Source organism: Dipteris shenzhenensis, chromosome 6 (assembly GCF_047967505.1).
Source record: "Dipteris shenzhenensis isolate YYH24624 ecotype China chromosome 6, Dip_SZ_1.0, whole genome shotgun sequence".
In the NCBI taxonomy this organism is placed as follows: Eukaryota; Viridiplantae; Streptophyta; class Polypodiopsida; order Gleicheniales; family Dipteridaceae; genus Dipteris; species Dipteris shenzhenensis.
This window is the reverse complement of record NC_141601.1, coordinates 46,875,560-46,899,087: the sequence shown is the minus strand read 5'-3', so window position 1 is coordinate 46,899,087 and position 23,528 is coordinate 46,875,560. Positions and strand designations below refer to the sequence as shown.

The following is a 23,528-nucleotide window of genomic DNA, read 5'->3' as shown; positions in this document are numbered from 1 at the left end:
GTATGAAGTGCATAATTTGTGCACTAGATGTTTACTTTGTTGTATCAAAATTGTTTGCCACACACACACACATATACACATACTGAGAATTTGCTAATATTATCACATCTACATTTCTCCGATGGGCACAAAACTTTGTACACGCCTCAACCTAGGTCGTATTGACTTGCATACAAAGTGGTGCACCCATCCCATAAGTAATTGTTTGGATAACACACCTGCAAACATATTTTATGATGATTGTGCATAACACTAGGAACAAAATGGTGTATAATGTGCGATCGACTATGCAAAGCATATCCAATGGACACAAGACTTTGCACGTTCCTCAACCTAGGTAGTATTGACTTGTGTGCAAAGTGGCATCCCCATCCAATAAGTACTTGTTTGAAAAACACACCTAGGATCGTGTTTTTTTATAGTTCTACATGACACCAAGGCAAAAACGGTATTTAATACTCAATCTACCATACAAAGCATATCCGATGGGCACAATACTTTGCACGTGCCTCAAAATCAGTGGTATGGTGCTCCATGCAAAGTGGAATGCCCATTCAATAAGTACTTGGTATGATAATACATGTAAGAGCATGTTCTTTGACGGATGTGCATAACACTAGGGGAAAAATGGTGTATAATGTGTGATCCCCCATGCAAAGCATAACCGATAGACACAATATTGTGCACGCACATCAACCTAGTTGAAATTGACTTTCTTGCAAAGTGGCTCCCCCATCCGATAAGTACTTTTTTAAAAATCACACCTAGGATCATGTTTTTTATTAGTTGTCCATGACACTTAGGCAAAAACGTTGTTTTATGCTTGATCGACAATGCAACGCATATCCGATCGTCACAATACTTTGCACACATCTCAACCTAGGTGTTATTGACTTACATGCAAAGTGGTGTGCCCATCCCATAAGTACTTAGTCGAATAACACATCTAGGACCGCGTTTTTTGATGGTTGTGCATGACACTAAGGCCATAACGGGGTTTAATGCTTGATCGACAATGCAAAGCATATCCGATGGGCACAATACTTTGCATGAGCCTCAACAATTATGGTATTGCATTGCATGCAAAGTGGTAAACCCATCTGATAAGCAGTTGGTTGGATAACACACCTAAAAGCGTGTTTTTTAATGGTTGTGTATGACATTGAGGCACAAACGGAGTTTAATACGTGATATACCATGCAAAGTACATCTGATGGGCATAATACTTTGCACCCACCTCAACCTAGGTGTTATTGAGTTGCATAAAAAGTGGCGTGAGCATACCTAGGACCGTGTTTTTTTACAAATGTGCTTGATACTAAGGCAAAAACGGTATTTAATGCTCAATCAACCATGAAATCCATATCCGATCGGCACAATACTTTACTTGCACCTCAACCTAGGTGGTATTGACTTGTTTGAAAAAAGGCACACCCATCAGATAAGTACTTAAGTGGATAACACACCTAAGGGCATGTTTTTTTACGGATGTGCATATCACTAGGGGGAAAACGGTGTATAATGCATGATCGACCATGCAAAGCATATCCAATGGTCACAATACTTTTCATCCACCTCAAACTAGTTTAACTTGACTTGGGTGCAAAGTGGAGCCCCCATCCGATAAGTACTTATTTGAATAACACACCTAGGACCATGTTTTTTTATGGTTGTGCATTACACAGGCAAAAACAGTGTTTTATGCTTGATTGACAATGCAAAGCATATCCGATGGGCATAATACTTTGCACACACCTTAAACTAGATGAAATTGACTTACATGAAAAGTGGAGTGCCCATCCCATAAGTACTTGATCGAATAACATACCTAGCAGCGTGTTTTTTCACGGATGTGCATGACACTAGAGCAAAAATGGCATTTAATGCTCGATCGACCATACAAAGGATATCCGATGGTCACAATACTTTTCCTACACCTCAACCTAGGTGGTATTGAAATGTTGTCAAAGAGGCACACCCATCCGATAAGTACTTGGTCAGATAACATACCTAAGAGCATGTTTTTTTACGGATGTGCATATCACTACGGCAAAAACGGTGGATAATGCGTGATTGACCATGCAAAGCATATCCTATGGTCATAATACTTTGCATGCATGTCAACCTAGTTGAAATGGACTTTCGTGCAAAGTGGAGCGCCCATCCCATAAGTACTTGATTGAATAACATACCTAGCAGCGTGTTTTTTTATGGATGTGCATGACACTAAGGCAAAAATGGTGTTTGATGCTTGATCGACAATGCAAAGCACATCCGATGGACATAATACTTTTCACACACCTTAAACTAGGTGAAATTGACTTACACGCAAAGTGGAGTGCCCATCCCATAAGTACTTGATCGGATAACATACCTAGCGGCGTGTTTTTTTATGGATGTGCATGACACGAGCAGAAATAGTATGCTCGATCGACCATGAAAAGGATATCCGATGGGCACAATACTTTTCCTATGCCTCAACCTAGGTGGTATTGAAATGTTCTCAAAGAGGCACACCCATCCGATAAGTACTTGGTCAGATAACATACCTAAGGGCATGTTTTTTTGCAGATGTGCATTTCACTATGGGAAAACCGGTGGATAATGTGTGATCGACCATGCAAAGCATATCTGATGGTCACAATACTTTGCATGAACCTCAACCTAGTTGAAACAGACTTGCATGCAAAGTGGAGCTCCCATCTGAGAAATACTTGTTTCAATAACACACCTAGGACCGTGTTTTTTAATGGTTGTGCATGACACTAAGGCAAAAACATTGTTTTATGCTTAATCGACAATGAAAAGCATATTGCATGGGCATAACACTTTGCACATACCTTAAAATAGGTGTAATTTACTTACATGCAAATTGGCGTTCCCATCCCAGAAGTACTTGATTGGATAACACACCTAGCAGTGTGTTTTTTTACGGATGTGCGACACTAAGGAAAAAATGGTATTTAATGCTCGATCGACCCTACAAAGCATATCCGATGGGCACAATACTTTTCCTACACCTTAACCTAGGTGGTATTGACATGTTTCCAAAGAGGCACACCCATCCGATAAGTACTTGGTCAGATAACATACCTAACGGCGTGTTTTTTATGGATGTGCATATCACTACAGGAAAAAAGTTGTATAATGCGTCATCGACCATGCAAAGCATATTCAATGCTGACAATACTTTGCACGCACCTCAACATAAATGAAACGGACTTGTGTGCAAAGTGGAGCCCCCATCCGATAAGTACTTGTTTGAATAACACACGTAGGATCGTGTTTTTTTATGGTTGTGCATGACACTAAGGCAAAAATGGTGTTTTATGCTTGATCGACAATGCAAAGCATATCCGATGGGAAAAATACTTTGCACACACTTTCAACTAGTGGAATTGACTTACATGCAAAGTGGCGTGCCCATCCCATAAGTACTTGATCGGATAACATACCTAGTAGTGTGTTTTTTAACGGATGTGCATGACACTAGAGCAAAAATAGAATTTAATGCTCGATCGACCATGCAAAGGATATCCGATGGTTACAACACTTTTCCTAAGCCTCAAACTAGGTGGTATTGAAATTTTCTCAAAGAGGCACACCCATCCGATAAGTATTTGGTCAGATAACATACCTAAGGGCGTGTTTTTTTGCAGATGTATCACTACGGGAAAAATGGTGGATAATGCATGATCGACCATGCAAAGCATATCCGATGGTCACAATACTTTGCATGAACCTCAACCTAGTTGAAACATACTTGCGTGCAAAGTGGAGCCCCCATCTGAGAAGTACTTGTTTGAATAACACACCTAGGACCGTGTTTTTTTATGGTTGTGCATGACACTAAGGCAAAAATAGTGTTTTATGCTTGATCGACAATGCAAAGCATATCCGATGGGCACAATACTTTGCATACACCTTCAGCTAGGTGGAATTAACTTACATGCAAAGTGGTGCACCCATCCCATAAGTACTTGATCGGATAACATACCTAGCGGCGTGTTTTTTTACGGATGTGCATGACACTAGAGCAAAAATGGTATTTAATGATCGATCGATAATGCAAAGGATATCCGATGGGCACATGCCTCAACCTAGGTGGTATTGACATGTTCTCAAAGAGGCATACCCATCAGATAAGTACTTCGTTGGATAACACACCTAAGGGCATGTTTTTTTACGGATGTGCATATCACTAGGGAAAAAACGGTGTATAATGCGTGATCGACAATGCAAAGCATATCGGATGGTCACAATACTTTGTACGCACCTCAATCTAATTGAAAAAAACTTGCATGAAAAGTGGAGCCCCCATCTGAGAAGTACTTGTTTCAATAACACACCTAGGAGTGTGTTTTTTTATGGTTGTGCATGACACTAAGGCAAAAACGGTGTTTTATGCTTGATCGACAATGCAAAGCATATCCGATGAGTAAAATACTTTGTACACACCTTAAACTAGGTGGAATTGACTTACATGCAAAGTGGCATGCCCATCCCATAAGTACTTGATCGGATAACATACCTAGCAGCATGTTTTTTTATGGATGTATATGACACCAAGGCAAAAATGGTATTTAATGCTCGATTGACCATGCAAAGCATATCCGATGGGCACAATACTTTTCCTACACCTCAACCTAGGTGGTATTGACATGTTTTCAAACAGGCACACCCATCCAATAAGTAGTTGGTCAGATAACACACCTAAGGGTGTGTCTTTTTGCAGATGTGCATATCACTAGGGGAAAAACGGTGTATAATGCATGATCGACCATGCAAAGCATATCCAATGGTCATAATACTTTGCACGCACCTCAACCTAGTTGAAAGATACTTAATGATTCCCAGGGTGGCGAGTCATCAACCATCTGCTATCTTGATTCAAGTGGAGGAATGCCTTGTGCATTTCAAATTCAATTTCTTCATGATACGGGGCACCATGATATTACATGCAGCTCCCTCATCGACATACACACTTTTGACATGACAATTATCTATGATAACATCTATTGTATGTGGGTGCCGATCAATTTCTTCAGAGATAGAAGAAACCTCTCATACCTTTCCCTTTTTCTTGCTCCTCCTTGTTGAGATCCCTTGCTGTAGCTCATGTCTCACCTTAGGGCTTAATGCTATTAGTTGAGGAAGTGTGATGCTCAAAGACCTATGAGCAAGGTCCTGAACAACCGAATAGTCCTCTTGCCTCGAGTCGATGGGAAAATCCGAGGGTGACCACTTACTCCTACAAGATCTTTTAGTCTTCTCTGTTGATGGTTCTACCATCTTAGCATCTGAGGGCCCTGAGAAGGGCACCTTCTTCTTGGGGCCATAGTTTCTAGATTCTCCCATTTAAGCTTGAGGTGGAATTCATCACTTGCTCCTACTACAAGGTAGCCTAGCACATGATGAGTCTAGCATTGCCCTCCTGCATGGCAATTAAACGGTCCAGGAGCACGGCCGCTCGATCCACATATCGATGTGTCGTCTCACCTTTTGATTGCTTCAAGTTTGCCACCTGCAGGTACACATTCTCTGGCTCCTCTTCTTTGCCAAAATACTCAATCATCGCTACTGTCAACCTTGGCCAGCTTTGGTGAATGTCTTCAGCCTACTTCTCATACCACACTTGAGCCAAAACCCTCTAGAAATGTGGGAAGAACCAATAGCCATCTATCTTCAGTAAGAAAGTTGAGAGAAACACAATGGCACCTGAAGGCCACAAGATACTCATTTGGATTTTCTTCAACCCATCCACAAAACACAGGAATGTCAGCCATGCTTGGAAAATGGAAAAGAGAGATGAAATGAGGCTTATCTATTGGCAAACAATGGAAAGAGGTAGCTTGAACTAAAAATCGTGTGAAGATACATCCACAAAGCACACATAGGTAGGGTAGGGTGTGACTGGTGTATTGTGAAATACTACACGGGAAGAATCTTCAGCATAGAATAGCTCATAGACAATCTTAAAAGGACCAACCCTCATGATATGGCATGCATCTTTACAAGCAAGGGTTAGAGACATGGCACTACATGAGGTTGTTAATCAGGGCAAACAAGAATGCCATGACAAATGTCAACAGTTGGAGAGCTTGCACATCACCTTCAGCTTCTTCCAATTCTTGTAATTGCCATGCTATTTCTTCAAGGGGTGTGCAGTCTAGCATCCTTCTTTTGAGCAATGTCCTTGAGGACCTTTTTGATGATCTTCTGAAGTCGTTAAACTCGTATCAAATATGTCCAACGCTTAGTTTCATGATGACCACAACCTTTGCATTCCTTATGAATGATCACCCTCATTCGTGGCTTGCGGCTTTGTTGGGGCAGTGCTTCCACTCACTTCATGCTTGATTGAAGTACAAGCTTCATGTGCTAAGAAATCAGTAACTATATTTTGAGCTCGAGGGATATGCTGATTTTTTACCTCTTCAAATTGTTGGCAAAGTTCCAACGCTTGTTGTTGTCATGGAACCAAGCCTTCACTCCGCACCTTCCACTAACTTGTTCACACACAAGTTGAGAATCTCCTTGCACCTCAAGTTGCTTGATGCGATGTTCTTGCGTCTTTTGTAGCCCAAAAATGAGTGCCAAGTACTCAGCTTGGTTGCAACTACTTACTGGTGCAGACTTGCTATAACAATACACCTCACCCCCTAGTGAAGTGAGCTTCACACCCACACCAGTAGCCTTGGTCAAAGGTTTGTATGCACTGTCAAATTGGAGGAGCCAAGATGTCGTCACATTAAGACTAAAATCCAAACATCCCAAGTTTCGTGGTAGTCCAAGATAGGTAGAAGGAGAGGGTGGGGAGAATTCAACACTTGAGCAAGAAGTTCAGCACCAAATAAACTTGCAATCCTTTGTTGATAGTTTATCTTTAGACCAAAAAGAATTATAACTTGAAGCTCAAAATGAGGCACAAAAGGTTGATTAGGTACAAAGGGATTCCTTGGTCGAAACATTATCAACCATAGCTAAGCCCTAGAAACCTTTGTAATGAGATCAAGAAGAAATCATTCAAGACGAGCTTATCCACAGGAATTAATAAGCAGATGCACCGAATCTCCCCCCAAGCTTGGGGAGCATCCCACCCTTCGAAGAATGTCACCCTTTTAATTACCTCTGATGCAGCAAGTAGCTCGATCACCGCACAATGAGTAGAATTGAAATGAAAGTCCTCCCAGTGTATCGCTAGTTCTTCACCTTGAATCATCCATGGTGTATCATCCCACCCGTCGTCTCCTTGAACCATGCATTGTTTGTTGAAGATCTACATGAAGATCAAGAAAGAGATCTTGCCAATTGGTAGCCGTAATGAGCGGAGGACCAAGCACCAAATCCTTGAACTCATCGAGAAGTGACATAAATATCCACCCTCCTCGTGTGGCATGCATCCAAGGAGTGAACTTGAAAAACTTCAAAATCTATGATCTAGTATCAAATATGAATAGAGCACATGAAATGAAGTACTTTTTCTTTTTACAACACGAGGAAACTCCCTATAGTTAGAGAGTTACAGTTCATGAGATTTCACCATATAACTTTTACTTTGGTCAAATTTATCCATAACAGTGTGTGCCTAGTGGCAGGTGGCAAAGCTATAGCAGCAAAAGGCTATGCGATAATAACTGATCAGGCATTGTAGGTTAGAGACTGCCTTGCATGAAGCAGTGCAGAGATGCCATGTGTCGAGTTATGCGGTGTTCTGAACAAATAGATTGCGTCTCATTATTACGCAGTGTGCCTTCATGACGTCGGGAAAATTTTTAGCAAGAGCGGAGGTCCACACAAAATTCAAATATTCACCCAGAAGTGCATTGCGTCGCGGCCCCAAAATGGCCCCGAAAATAGTTTCGTGATTGGCTACACCCAAGCTAACGTTGACCCTGTTAACAAAAAAATATGCCTTCTGGAATAATCAGGTATGATATTCCTTAAAATCAAAATAATTTGTGTTGACTTTTGTAGCTACCCTAAATATCTATAATAGTAGTCATTAATAGTATTATGTGGGATACCACCATTGAACCACCTAATCATGCACCCACCTAGAAAGATCTATTGGGGGATATATCCTAAGTGTCGTCAAGTGTAGTCTCTCTTGTGGGAAGTAAAGAGAGGTCATGTCAATGTGCTCTTTACTTTATGTTAAAAGTACTAAGTGGGTCATTGTAGGTTCAAGACATGTGTTGATGGTTAATAGTGACTCTCGAGGGGGTCACTTATAAATATGAAAGCATAGCACGTGGGTTCAATAGAAGGAGTTATTTAACTCCCCCTTTTTCACATTTTGTACATACAAAAGGGCATCATATAAAGGGCTATTCACACATCGAATAGAAAAGGGTGTGTTTTATTCATGATAAATTTATAGATAATGGGTTTTACAAATAGGCCTTGAATGCACATGATGTTAGCTAAGTGATCTTCATAAAGGCCTTTTTTCAAAGACAAATCAATTTGCTTGTGGTGATACATGATTGTTGGTAATACATGATTACACCGTGGAAGTGTTTTGCATGGTGGCCACCTCGTAACAATATTCTGAGAAAAGTTTCTACATATACACAAATGTAGAGTCTACTTCTCTTCTCTTGGAAGGTCCACGAGACCTGTGTGTACACCGATGAGAGTCGGTTAGTGTTTCAAGCTTTCTATAATATGTTGGAGCAGCTACTGTTAAGTAGTAGGGTCCATAGATTAGTTTTAGTCTTCATGTATTGTATAATCTTGCAACAAAGCTGGTAGGCATGAGCAAAAAGGTCTATATTGAGTTGTGTGATTTCTCATTAGTAGAAGTTACTTTCCTTCTTCTCTGCATCTCACCATATGTGTAACAAGCTATGAATCCATGAACATGTTTCTATGAACGAGTTTGAATCTAGAGCACTGAATTGGCTTTGATACATTTCTATAATTCTATGTGCAGTTCAAACGCCTTGCATGTCCACCAAATTTTCGAACACGTAATATATGGGGTTTATACATAGTGACACCTCCCCCCAAGTAGTGACTGTGGCTACCTTGCCTTAAGTTTCACTTGTTAGAGTCTTTATGCTTTGGCATTTTGTGTTCAAGTGCTATGAAATACTACTCTTTTGTAGCATGTCCTTACAAGACAAAGAGCATTGGGAACGTCACTCCATTTCGAAGTCTTTTGGGAAAGTGGTCACTCCATCCCATAATCCATAAGGCTACGAAAAAAGCTCATTGCTTTTAAGAAAGTGGTCACTCAGGGCTTATGCATGATGGCTTGGAAATGTGCGAGTAGTTGCACTGCATTTAGTTCACATGTTTTATTACTTTTGAGCTAATGCAAGATTGGAGTGCCTTTGGTGTTGGAATTCGCACCTCAATTTTCAAAGTTGCACATTTCAACAATGGAGTGCAATTTCCAATTTACCCAATCCACATATGTCTCTGACTCTACATCCTGATGACTTCAATGTTGGGCCAATTGATAGGCTCATCTACCCTAGCTAATAAACAATGGCCACCTAGACACTGTGAGGCTCAGACCAAGCTCTAGAGCAAGAACTCGAATGGCAATGTATACATCTCTGCCAAAGGCAAGCGTATATACTAATTCACCATTTAGTTCACGTGAGTTTTTCACCATGGTGCACCAACTGCACATCAACCTCACATTTTTTGGCCCATGTGCAGAAGCTCTCAAACCCATACATGCTAAGACAAGGCAAAATGCCTCCAAAATGCTCATTCTTTCTAGGGCTATGGTGGGGGGAGATACATGTGCATGGAATGTGGGAGCTTCGGAGTTATGTAGTGTAGGTCCTTAGAACACAAGACGAAAGAAAGAGAGTTTGGATTTGTAGCCCTTATGTCTAGGATTCATAAGTTCTGATGCTTTTTGGGAAAGCCCAAAGTTGTAAAGGGAGACTTAGAGGGTCTCTCCGCATCAGGGCTGAGGCTGGGGAGGCTGTCGACTCAACAGATATACTGTGGAATGGAACATGTCTCTATGTGTCGGTAGTGATCTACTACAGTCCTCCAGACTGGCTGGACCAAGTGAAACTAGCATCCCAGGTCTCCACCACATGTTGTAGAACGTCTCATGTCTCAACAATAGGCGATTTCAGAAATAAATGCCCCGTTGAACGAGTCAAGCAGGCTAGCATTCAACTAGGCTAGCATTCAACTCCCAAGATTTGAGAATAGTTCACAACCATGGGGCTGCAAAAATACTATGCTAGAGAGGCTCCCCAGCACCACTGGCTGGAGTGGGAAGGCCCTCTCAATGCAGCTATACGAGGGATGGGGACCGCCGAGGTGCAATGGCACCCGTCAACTTCACGTGGTGTGCATTTGGTGTGCTCTACTTCACGTAAAGGAACTGGTGCGGTGATTCGAGGGCCACGTTTCCGCAACGAAACTAAGGAGGGGCGTCACCTCTGCATTGTGTTGTTTATGCTTTTAGAAGTTCGTTACATAAGAAGTTGCGGTGTTTCAGTAAGAGACGAAATGTCTGGCATAAATTTTGTGGCCTTGCTCCTTTCACGTGTTGCTAGCAGAGTACAAGCTAGACTTTTCTTCTACGGCTAGTAGTCAATCTCTTCTTTTGCGTTAATCGTACTTTGTGAATGTCTTCTATGGCGTAAATGTACCTTGTGAATGTCTTCTATGGCGTAAATTGTAACTTGTGTCCGTTGGCTGTTTTGCTCGTAGAGTACAAGCTAGTAGTGAATGTCTTGCAGGTAGCTAACTAGCCTTGGCTTCTATGGCAATTAGTGAATGTCTTGCACGTAGCTAGCTAAGTCACCTAAAGTAGCCAGTACTTTCTTGGCACCTTTCACTTCATATGGAATCTGAGCATTCACACCCTTCAGAGCTCCATCACAGTTGATTTGCTCCTTGCACTCTTGCTCTTGGCCATGGCTTCCTCTTCAGCCTCTTGCTGCCTTCCGTTGTTCCTTCTCAGCTTCTTCTTCTTCCTCCTCGCAACTCCCTCATCCTCTGCTTCCATCTCTCCCAACATGAGTAGTTGCCATCTCCCATACGACCTCCCCTCTGCTGAACTTCCCTTCAACTGTTGCGCCCCTACTTTCTCCTCCCCCCCAATCCCTTTCCAGCCTAATCGCAGCTCCTATAGCTCCCTCAAAGTCCGCCAGCCTTCTCATGCCGTCAATCAGTCGTATGCTGAGAAACTTCTCCGAGCCTACAATCTCATGCGCGCTCTCCCCCCCGAAGACCCTCGTTCTTTTCAGCAGCAAGCCAACATCCACTGTGCCTATTGCAACACTGTTTACACTCAGCTCAACTCCACTCAAGTCTTCCAAGTCCACGGATCCTGGCTCTTCTTCTCGTTTCATCGGTGGTATCTGTACTTCCACGAGCGGATCTTGTCGAAATTGCTGGGAGATGACACTTTTGCGCTCACATTTTGGAATTATGATAATTCAAATCGGAGTACAATGCCATGGGTTTTCACCGACATTCCAGCTCTTGTAGATCCGCTGAGGGACAGTAGGCACCAGCCTCCTGCTTTGGTAGCGATCGATTACACTTATGACACAGACGAACGCACTGCTGCAGTACAAATCGAGGAGAATGCAAACACCATTTACCGCTCCTTAATCAGAGATGCTACGTCCCAGCACAGATTTTTCGGCATGCCATATCGAAGGGGGGACACTCAACGCCCTGGATATGGAACCGTGGAGAGGAGGCCACACAATTCAGTACATCTCTGGGCTGGAAGCCGCTCTCAAGTAGGCTGGAAGGATATGGGTTCCTTTTACGCCGCTGCGCGCGACCCGATGTTCTACGCTCATCACGCTAACATTGACAGGCTATGGGAGGTGTGGAAGAGCATGGAAGGCAATCTAGATATCGATGACCCAGACTATCTGGACTCCGAGTTTGCCTTCTATAACGAGGAAGCCCAGCTCGTCAGCGTGAAAGTCAGAGACTCCCTCGACACTACGAACTTGGGTTATGTCTATGAGGACGTGGAGAATCCATGGATGAACGCTGTTCCTGTGAGGCTGAGCGACGGTGTTGCAAGCCTAGCTGAGAACGATACACTGTGCACGGCGGGTGAGCTCATATTGACACCCTGTTCTGCGGTGGTACAGAGAGATCCGGAACAGGCAACCACAGACGTAGAAGAGGAGCTGGTGCTTGGCGGGGTGGAGTGGGAGACGTCATATCCGACGGATTTCGACATCTACATGAACCTTCCAACAGCGAACAGGTCTACATCGACGGGATGTGTAGAGTACGTTGGGTTCTTCACAACGGTGCCACAGTTTTACGTAGGAGTGAATGAGACGACGGCGAGCTACGATATTGGCGCAATCGTGAAGGAATTAAATTTGACGGAGCAGGAGAGCATTATAGTGACGATTGTGCCGAGAGGCTTAAGCTCCGACATTGGTGTGCCTGCTTCCATTGCGAGCTTCGAAATTTTGTGTGTGCAACAGGAAGCGACTGATGATGCGTGGAGGAGAGAAGTTCAATGAGCTTCAGTTTTGGCAGCATCTTACTTTTTTACACAAGACTAATGTCTATATAGGAAAAAAACGCAATTTACTAGATGATTTCCTAGATTGAAACGAACGTATCTAGGAAAAGTGCAAATGGTTGATTATCTAGATTGGCAAACCAGGGAATTTTAGTCTCATAAGTATACTATATAGTGAAATTTCCTAGCCTATTCTCTACATAGAAAATTTATCCATAAGTATCGATATAGTGTTTTCCTATATACAGTAACTCTAGGGAGATTTCCTCGTCCATTCTCTACATAGGAAAATGATCCATAATGGTTTACTATTTAGAAAAATTCCCTACGATGTTTTTATATATGAAAATATCCTAAGCCATTCTCTACATTTAAAATTGTCCATACTGGATTTCCGAGAGAGATTGTAACCAGGTTTTTTTTTTAATTGAATTTCTTAATAGAGGTATTTATTCAATTTGTAAGCTTGTTTCCTTTCAAGTAATTGCTTAGTCCTAAGATGGGGTATTATGGTTGCATGTTATGCTTTAAAAGCCATTTTTACGATATGACATTGAGCTTCATTCATGCTCTCCACTTGACATTAAAATCAAAGAAGGCATTTTGTATTGATTATAAATTTCATGCAAATTGTAATTTCCTCAATAATTAGATGTAAATAAACATAAGCAAATTCTAACTTTCATAATAATTACATATAAATAAACTTTAAAGCATATATATGACAAAGAGGAGAAGTTTTATTTAATAAAACTTGAAATAAAGAAAATAAATAAAAATGAATTAGATGTAAGTTAAATTGTATCAATTGAATAAAAAAATAATGTTGTAGTTTGATGCTTACTCTATCAAGATGCACATGCATCTATGGTAAGATTACTACATTAATTGCAAATATTATGTACTCTAACTTTGCCATGAGCAAGTAACCAAGATAGCAAGTCCTTTCTCATGGTATCAATGTAACTATGACTATTCTTAGTTCTAGCAAAAAACTATTAAAACTATCATAAGTCTTTCTAAACTCTGCATGCAATGCCTTAAGCCCTTTCTACATGTCATCGATCGTAGGCACATCCATATATACTGAGGGATTGTTTTCTCATGTTTCTCACTCGTATTTATCACTTACAAACATCCATTATTCTTTTGTCATACTTTAGCAAAATATCATAAAAGAAAACGTAACATAAAAAATAATAATTCTAAGATTCTATTGATTGACAATGCAATAAGAAGTTTATTACCTCGCTATAGTTTGGTAAAGAGAAGTAGATTCGATTCTCAATCCAATTTTTTGTGTCAAGTCCTATTATCAAATTGAATTAGACATTTCAAAACATATTACATCCCACATTTAAAATTAAAAAAAAAGAAAATGTCCTAAAACATTTATTCTCGTGGTAAGGAAATCCTTTAGAGCTATTCATTTCGGTTTTGAAAAGCATACCTTTTGCTTCTTGGATTTTGTTGAAGTTTTTTTGGGAGCATTTCTTTTTTAACATCCTATCACTCATCTATAAAATCACAAGCATATTTAGAAACATAATAAATGCGTTAAAAAGAAAAACTTGAACCAAAGTTATTATCAAAAAATTAACATATTTGAGAAACATACAAATTTTTAATAAAAATTCTTCGCATATTCACACCTTTCTTGCTCGATCTCCTTTTCTTATAGTACTTGAAACATTTTCCACAAGAGCCGCTTGAACTTCTTCTTGAGAGAGATACTGAGAGAGAGAGAGAGAGAGAGAGAGAGAGTCAATTCTTCTTTAATTTTGAAGCACATAATTTCATAAATCTTCAACATATACATATCCATTTTACCCATATCTTAGATGAATCTAGTAACATGACAAAATTTATCACATGGAAAAGTGCAACCTTAAGAGCTTTCTCTTAAAATATTAAGATCTATCTCTTACTTGAACAAGAGGAGGTAAATTATTTTCTTCACTTTCTTCAGGCTCGTATGCTTCACCTCTGTGGATATTTGTCTGCAAAAACACAAACTTATTTGTAACAAAGAAAAGAGATGCCTCCTATTTATCTTAAGAGCTATCTCCTACCTGGTTAGAATCAGGTAATTTTTCTTCACATTGCTTTGATACTTTTGCCATGTGTGTATTTGTCTACAAAAAAGTAAACTTATATCAACAAAACATAATAGAATCAAGTGGTCCAATTATTTTGCATGTAAAATAACATTAAGAGAAATATGAGTAAAGATCAAATACCTGGTATTGGGATGTTTTCTTTTTCTCATATTTTTGCTTGGATTGTGTGGACAATACATACCATTCATGTATGTCCTCTTCTTTCCACGTATAAGTTACTCCAGAAAATTTCAATGGCAAAATCTCTTGATGATTCTCATAAATGATGTGTTTTAACTTCTCTTGTTCCTCCTTCTTGTGTCATAAATCCATAGCCAAATATTGTCCTTTAAACCATCCTTTAACAATGCTATAATTTTTTAGAAGGATCTAATGTTGATTACTAAAGTGCTTTTCTAACACTTTCTTCCCATAAATGACACTTTCATCACGATCCCTCTTTTTTGGAACATGAAAAATTTGCTCATACAAAGGTGTCTCCACCATTGGAGCAATGGAGTGATGTTCACCAATTGTCTCTGCTATTAGAGGTATAGAGGATTATGATATGTCCATACTTACTCTTCTAGACTGTGCTGTGTTTACATCCATACTTCCAATTTGCTATTCTTGCTCAATGCTCTGTGATAAGACTTCCAACATCAATGGCACATCAACATTGGATTTTGCAATCTCACTCAAAAGAGCAATGATTTTATCCCATTATTCTTGATCTTCAAATATTCTGCCATAAACACAACAAAGTCTCAAAAAAGAGAGAATAAAAAATAATATTCGAGACATAAACTCATTTCTTTTAAAATAAAACATAAAATTTACATAAAGAATATTATATTTAACGTGACAAGATCTGCTTTTGTATAATGTGTAAAGGATTTGGTGACTCAAAGTTGTTGTTCTTTATATTGATTTCCATGTAAGAGGAATATATTTTGTTATTCCATCTTCAGCTATGCGTCTTTGTTGTATCACTCTCCAATTACAGAAAGTCTAAAGGCATATGCTCCAATCTAGAGGAGACATGCGTGTACTTGGGTATATAGATTCAGACTATGCAGGGCATGCGGATAGTAGGAGATCCACTTCTGGTTATGTGTTCACCTTTGTAGGTGGTGCAGTGTCGTGGATGTCTCGTGCACAGAAGTGCGTTGCTTTGTCTACCATAGAGGCTGAGTATGTTGCAGCCACAAAGGGTTGCAAGGAGGCTATATGGCTTGATCGGCTAGTGGGAGATTTGGGGATTCATACAGGTGTACCGACATTGCATAGTGATTCCATGAGTGCTATTCAGCTAGCATGGAATTCGGTCTTTCATGCAAAGACCAAACACATTGAGATCAGGTACCATTTCATCAGGAAGGTACTTGAGGACAAGCGCATAGAGCTTGTCAAGGTTCATACAGATGATAACCCTGCAGATATGCTGACGAAGAGTCTACCTAGTCAGCGGTTTGAGTATTGTCGTGTATTGATGGGCATTAAGCAGGGAAGATAGGATCACAAAACTATAATCAAGGGAATGCAGTTGGAATTGAAAATTCATCAGCTGGCACATCATTGACAAATAATGAGGAAGTGGATTTAACTGGATTGGAAAGTGGAAAAATGTCAGAAACAGTATCATCAATGTCAACACCAACTGAAGAAGCCATTGAGAATGCATCACAAAGTTGCAACTCTTCAAGTAAGTAGAAGAGAAAGAGAGCTTGGGATATTCGTAGGAATTTTCAAGAAGATTGGGTAGCCAAATATCCTTGGTTAGACGTAGAACAAGTGGACACTGGGGATGCACCAAAGTGGGCCATTTGTAAAATATGCACATGGGCAAGGAAAAAGGAGGCATGGTTACAATTGAAGATTGATACGATTGAGAAGCATTGTGGGAAGGTTTACAAGACTGTAGAAGGTACAAGTAATGAAAAGAAAGTGATCAAAGAATGGGACAAGGAAAATAACCGCCACTTAAAAAATGAGATTGAGTACAATAAGTTCTTGCTTGCACAAGAGTCTAGTAGAAATAAAAGTGAAGGATCATTGAAAAAGCATTGGGAATGTATCGATGATCAGGTTGATAGAGAAAAGATAGTGTAATTCTCTCAACTATCATGCAAATATTGAAGCAAGGCCCATTAGGAAAAAAGGGAGCTCATTTTGGGGCCCTGTAAGAAATTCACTATTTTCTCTTTTCTCTCTCTACAAAAGCAAGAAAATATGGATACTTGCGTGAGAAATGTCAGTGTGAAAAGGAATAAATATATTCTTTCACATGCTTTACATTCAATGTTCATATAAGAGCAACACTTTTCTGTGCAGAATCTGGTGATTCTGACACCGTAGACGCGTCCGGAACGGCCCAAAACCCCAAAAACGGCACTGGAAACGCTGGAATCGGACATCTGGAGGCCCGGAAACGGCCAAAAAAGGCCGAAAAGTGGGATTTGCAGCAAAACGCGATCTGGCTTCAAAAGGTGCCAGATCGCGTTTTGCTGCAAATCCCACTTTTCGGCCTTTTTTGGCCGTTTCCGGGCCTCCAGATGTCCGATTCCAGCGTTTCCAGTGCCGTTTTTGGGGTTTTGGGCCGTTCCGGATGCGTCTACGGTGTCAGAATCACCAGATTCTACACAGAAAATAAATTTTTAAAAGATTCAAATTAGATCACCGCATTAATGTGACATGCTTCTACGAACATATAGTACTATTTCTTTTTCTTATTTTCATATTCTTTTGTTGAATTTTCAACGTTACGTTGGCCCACTCCTGATTGGTTGAGAGCCTATTTTCTCTCTCTTCTAAAAGGCCCCAAAATGAGCTTCCTTTTTTCCTAATACTCATTGATAAACTTCTCGGGTTACCAATCATATCTTCAATTTTTGGATGTTCCTAATTTGGCAAGCATGCATTGGTCAAGGAGTAGCGCAACAGATATGGCTAACCACATGAACCAAGTCATAATTGATGATTTAAAGGAGACTTTAAAACTTGCCGACTTTTTTTGTGTGTCATTGGATGAGTACACAGCTGTGGATACTACATCGTGGTTGGGAATGCATTTGTACGTGGTGGAAAACAATAAGAGAAAACCATATTTTTTACATGTACACAAACTTAATTCAGAATCCAATGCTAATAACATAGTGCAAGTTTTGATCCAAGCTTTAAAAGAGTATGGAGGTGTGACAGAGTCTGAGATGGTCAAGAAACTTGTTTGTTTTGCATGTGATGGTGCTTCAGTCTTGCAAGGTTGTCAGAATGGTGTCTCTGTACAAATAGAAACAAAATATGCTCCTTACTGTGTTGGGATACATTGTATGGCTCATCGCACAAATCTGGCTTACAAAGTTGTGTCCACATTTCCATCAGTACAACGAATCGAGACGTTGGTTAAAAAAAGCTACTCTTACTTTTGCAAGAGTCCAAAAAGATACAATCAATTTAGAGTTATTACAGAAGCACTGGGTACAAAAGGGAGGAAGATTTTGAAGAATGTGGATACTAGATGGATATCTTTGGTTCAGCCAGTGAAAAGATTATGGGATGAATACAAGACTTTGGTCTATTTAATGCACATGGAGGCAGAAGAAGAGGTTGAAAAGGCAGATATTTTGTATCATAAACTGACCAACATAGATTCGATATTGGGATTGTGTGGAATTATTCCACTTTTAGACAAAATGAATATGTTGAGTAAAATGTCGCAATCGAAAGATATTTATATCAATGAATATGTCAAGGCAATAAAACTCACTAATTTGACTATAACAACAGCATACGATAAGAAGTCAAGCTCCAGTTTTCAAGACGAGAAATTGTTCAAAAATTGGAAAAGTTTAATAGACCTAGATGGGGATTCCTCACTTTTAACATGTAACCAAGAAGGATATGTTTGCCTTCGTGCAAACAATCAGATTTTCAGGATGACAAGAGAAAACAAACGACACAAAAGACTACAATACATTAAAAAAGAGGCTTTTTTAAAGAAAGTAAAAACGGTGAAAAATGCCCTTAGTGAAGTTGCAAGTGCAGTGGTAGATGAGATTAGAAGTAGGTTTCCACGAAATGACTTAATGGAAGCATTTACCATCATATTTCCACATTTTTGGGTCAATGGATCTTATGAAAATATCAAAGCAGGTCTAAAGAATCATTTGGATGCTTTCAAAAAACACTTTGGATGGGACATTGACATGGACAATATAAAGTACAATGGTTTGCTGGAGTTTGGAAAGCTTTATTCACAGTCTTCCCTTTTTGGAGAAGTCATGCACCAGCAAAGTAATTTAATGGAAAATGTTCAAATGCAAGGTTCGATGGTTCGGCTTTGGAACGAGCTCTCTCGCAGTACATTCCTACAAGATAACATTTCTGAGTACTTCAACCTTGCAAATTTATGTCAAACCTTTATTCTTGGCTCAGTTGAGGATGAAACGTGTTCTAGTACTCTCGGTTACTTGAAGGATAAGCTTCGTAATAAGCTAGATGATAACTTAGATCTTAGCTTGAGATTATACTCTTGTTCTTATGATGTTAGTAGCTTTCCGTATGACAGAGCATTAGCACTCTGGAAGTCAAGCTATAAAAGAAAAGGCTATAATTAGCTTTTTTGGACTATTTAAACAAGACTTTGAGAATTTTCTTCCCCCATTGGATTTGAAGGGTATTCATTATCCTTAAACAATTTTATGTTTTGCATACTCTACAGTATCCTAAATGCTAGCTATTTCATGTATTTTGAAATTATGTAAAACGGAAAAGATAGAGTTTTTAATATATTTGTGAAAATTGAAAGTTTTTTAAATGTCCTAGAATATTTAGCCAAGTTTTGAAACAAAAATTATAACAAAAGATATAATTCGCCAATTCTTTAAGACTTTTAAAAATAATTTATGAAAAATTTTGCCAGTATATTATAATACTATATTTCTATACCTTCGATAAAAACATCCCTGCTTCGACGGCAAGTGACTCCTCACAATATGAGAGTCTCCCATATCAGTCCATCTATGTGAGCCATTACATTATACATGATAAAAAATACATCCTGATATATCAAATAGATGCTACCGGTAACTCAAAAATCGTGGGACATAAATACCTTGATGCACAATATGTCAAGGAACACATCATACTAGTGAGTGTCTTTGTAAGATGCTATCCAATCAACTGGTGGCTTGCTTTAAATGTCAAGGATCTCAATTCCTAAGGGACTTCCCTTACAAGGATTACCTAACCCTTTCTGTAACAACCACCACTAGCATGAATGCTCCATTGTGTTCTGGCTGCTGTAGGGTGGACCATTTCTACAAGGATTGTCCAATGCAAAGGACCCCTAGAATGGCCACAAATCCTAAGACTAGCATTAATTTGATAAGTATCAAGAGAGGCCAAGTCCCTTTGGTGTCCTAAAATGTTTTAACTAGGGCCTAGGCTAGAGAACTAAGCAAGGAACACCATAAGTAGGCCAAGAATGATAAAATGGCTAGGGATACATACCACATGAATGCTGTTAAAATAGGAAGAGGACCACATAGAGCGATTATTCAGAGCGGACTTGAAGTAGACACGACTACTATATCCACTTCATTATTCTCAAGGCACACCCCATAGATTCCAAATCCAACTAACTTATGGCCTAAGGGAAGAGACAATGCAATATGGGTCCCAACTTATAAGCAGAACCCAACCCCTAAGGATCAAGATGAATACCCCGACCTTGCTACTACATCTAGAACAACACCTTGCTGAGGTACAACAGTTGGTACAAGACTACCAAGCGAGATTTAAGAAATGACTCAAGACCAACAAGGGTGTGAATACGATCCATATGAACTACCAAGTCCTTAATAGAGCCCTTAAAGCCTCTCTCGTATGGGAAAAGGTGGATGGGGGTGGATAAGGAATGATCGTGCGGCTCTTCAATGGAAGGCATAAAATGTTTGAGGATGACCCCACATGGCATCAGGCTACAAAAGAGGACCATATGTCCTCTATGGCTTTGAAGAGCCACAATCAGAAGGCCGAGAACTAATTACCCAACCTCAAGATGTGGCTAGCCTAGCTGCATTCTTGTCCATAGAGGTGAAAATGCCTATTGCAACCCTGCTAAGAGGGAATCCTATCCTTTGGAGAGATCTCTCCGACTAGATGAATGGACAGATGGTCACCCCCAAGGTAGTGCCCATCGAGGTAGCAGAAGCTCCTGTAGAGGAGTCGAACCTTCTCTAGATACTAATCAATAAGTTAGGCCCATACTTTGAAACTGATGGCACTAATGCGATACTCATGATCACTTACTAGAACAAGGGTGCCACGACAATCTTGGATGGAGGCGTAGGAGTGAGCATAGTCACCAAATAATGTTGGGCCAAGTGGGAATGGCCCGAGATGGAGAGTACCAATCTAGTAGTCAAGGTAGATGATGGAGTGATAGCCCAACCGATGGGAGTTCTGAGGGACATTAAGATCAAGGCCTTCAGACTCAACTACCATGTATGGTTCATTGTTATGGATTTCCATGACCAACTGGATGGTTATGATGTTACACTAGGAAGGCTCTTTATGCGCACAGTAGGATTGGTTCATGATTAGTCCTCTAGCTGTATCTATCTGTGTAAATCTGAGCAAATCATGAGGGTCAACCTTTAGACTTGGAATGCCCACCCCATGACTGATAACCTATTCACAATTGAATCCAACACTACACAACGGATCACCTCTGTAAATGTGTTCCAAGCCTGCAACAAGAAGGATGCAAGAGAGGATTGGGATGAACACTTGTATGCTCCCATAATTGGATGCACATCCTTGAGACCATGGATGGGTTTGAGAAGATAGGAACACTTATGGCCACATATGACTCTAAGGTTCTTGGTTCTATAGGCCCACTGAATATGATTAATGTCTTAAGGGCACTAACAAATAAGTTACGATTGTGAGGGAGGAAATACAAAAACTCATCGACCTGGGATTCATCTATGAGATCAAATATACAGACTAAGTATCTCCATTGTCATTATGCTAAAAAAGAAAGGCAAAATCTAAGTATGTGTCAATCTAAAAAAGGTCAATGCCGCTACATGAAAAGACCAATATCAGCTACCCTTTATAGAGATACTTGTCTTTCTTGTCCCATTATGCTTGTGCTCGGGCAATGGCAGCATCTACTACAGGTGCAAAAACTGTTGGTGTAGATGTAGATCCCGTTGCTGTTGGTGCTGTGGCAACAAGTAGAGTAGAGCTACTGTTGGCTGGATCGTCCAATGGTCTAGGTGTAGATCCATCAACATACTCCCATTTGTCTTGAAGTACAAGAATGGTCTCCATTCGATTTTTCTGTGCGCCGTAATTGGAGTTGTCTAGCATAGCAGATGCCTCCAAGTTGAGGTTGCTAATCGTAGCCATGGTGCAAGAAATGTACTCAAAGTGTCGTGAAAATCAATGTCTGAATCAGCTACCAAACACTAACTGTAGCAAGTGAAATTTGAATTGTCGGTGAAGGTAGAACTACAATATATAATCTGACCTGTTACAAGGCTTGTGGCAAATGATGTCGGGAGTAGCCAAGAGGCTTTACAAGACTGGAATAAAGTACACAATGCTGTGAAATAACCAAATAGGCTTTACAATGATGGCATGTGTGTGTAAAATCAAATCATGTGCTATCTACCCAGTGAACAATCGGTCAATGCCTCTGAACTCTGAAGTCTGTTCACTGAACTGATGAATGTCAGATTTCAGGTAATGTGATGATGTGAAACCGTATGTGGGCATAGGGACTAACTCCAAGTAGGAACTAGTCGAGAATTTTGGGCATGGCTTAGATTGGCAACTTGGAGAAATTCAAATCGTCTCCTCTATGGCGATCTAGTCTACTCTGATCTAGATCTAGACCAACCATCAATCGAAGAAAAGAACTGCAAAATAATTTCTTTTTCTTTTGTTCTTTTTATGTGCTAGGTCAGATGCGCCGATGTAGAGGCTGATGTGCATGTAGGAAGTGGATTTGCCAACGAGGCTCAAAAGTGAGTGAAACTTGTGCCGAAATGTGCACGTGATGTGATGAGCACATAGAGCACAAAAAATTGAGCAATTTTCCTTTTTGGAGCACCCTCAAATTCTTCCTAGATCAAGAGGTATGACTTAATCTAGGTGGAGGGGCAAAAGGAGTGCAAATGTGCTTAGTGATGATGTGGCAGTCAGCGGTCACATGCAGTGATGACTGTGCATGTGAAGAGGTGTGCATCTGGGGCACTGTGTGATGAGGTGGCATAAGGATTCACATGCAATGCCTGTGTGTGCCTTGCAAGAGGTAACTGTGCCTGATAGGGGACTGCTACATGTGGCAATGATGGGGTGGCAGAGATTGATCTAACCCAACTTCAAGTTAACCTAACTAGAGTCAAGTTGACCTATCTAGAGTCAACGCTAATGTGGTAGATGATGTGGATGCTAACGTGGCACATTGACACCTGGCAGATGAGTCACCAATGGCGTGGCAGGATAAGGGTGACATCGCAGCAAGATTAGGTGATGTGCCATGTGTTAATCTAAGAATAAGGTGAGGCTATAATATTCCTTGCAGGTGCCACTGGAATCTGTTAAGATTTCGACAGAATCGAAAAGATTCTGTCAGCAGCAGTAGCTCGCCGGATTTCCATTAAGGGCGCCTGTGGAGTTGTAGTGGAGCAGCCCATTATGGAGGCGTTATGAGTTGCTGTCGCACTCTGTCTCGGGAGCCTCTGCGTCAGGGTGTACTGTACCTTAGGAGCCTGCAGAGATGAAGGGTTGTGCGCTCGTTGGAGGTCTACCTAGTTGCACTTAGGGAGCCGTGGAAGTACTTTGGTTGCTGCAGAGAAGGAGTCATTGGTTCATTGGGAGGCGTTGGAGCTTTGGAGAGGTAGCTCGTCGGTGCAGGATGT

General features: G+C 40.4%; 1 protein-coding gene and 1 pseudogene across 2 annotated transcripts in view; both read left to right on the top strand.

The window, feature by feature from the left end:
- Positions 1-12,902, top strand: part of LOC147901245 (polyphenol oxidase, chloroplastic-like) — a 127,035-nt pseudogene extending 114,133 nt beyond the window's left edge. Inside the window, exon 2 of the transcript XR_015541188.1 lies at positions 12,755-12,902. The product of XR_015541188.1 is annotated as a polyphenol oxidase, chloroplastic-like (transcript). The remainder of the gene's footprint in view (positions 1-12,754) is intronic.
- Positions 10,825-12,654, top strand: LOC147901246 (polyphenol oxidase, chloroplastic-like). Its single transcript, XM_087375876.1, has one exon. It carries the CDS (start codon positions 10,902-10,904, stop codon positions 12,489-12,491), a length of 1,590 nt encoding a protein of 529 aa, XP_087232002.1. The 5' UTR covers positions 10,825-10,901; the 3' UTR covers positions 12,492-12,654.
- Positions 12,903-23,528: the final 10,626 nt, after the last annotated feature.

Coding starts and splice junctions, on each gene's coding strand:
- LOC147901246 (XM_087375876.1), top strand. CDS start 10,902: ATGGCTTCCTCTTCAGCCTCTTGCTGCCTTCCGTTGTTCCTTCTCAGC.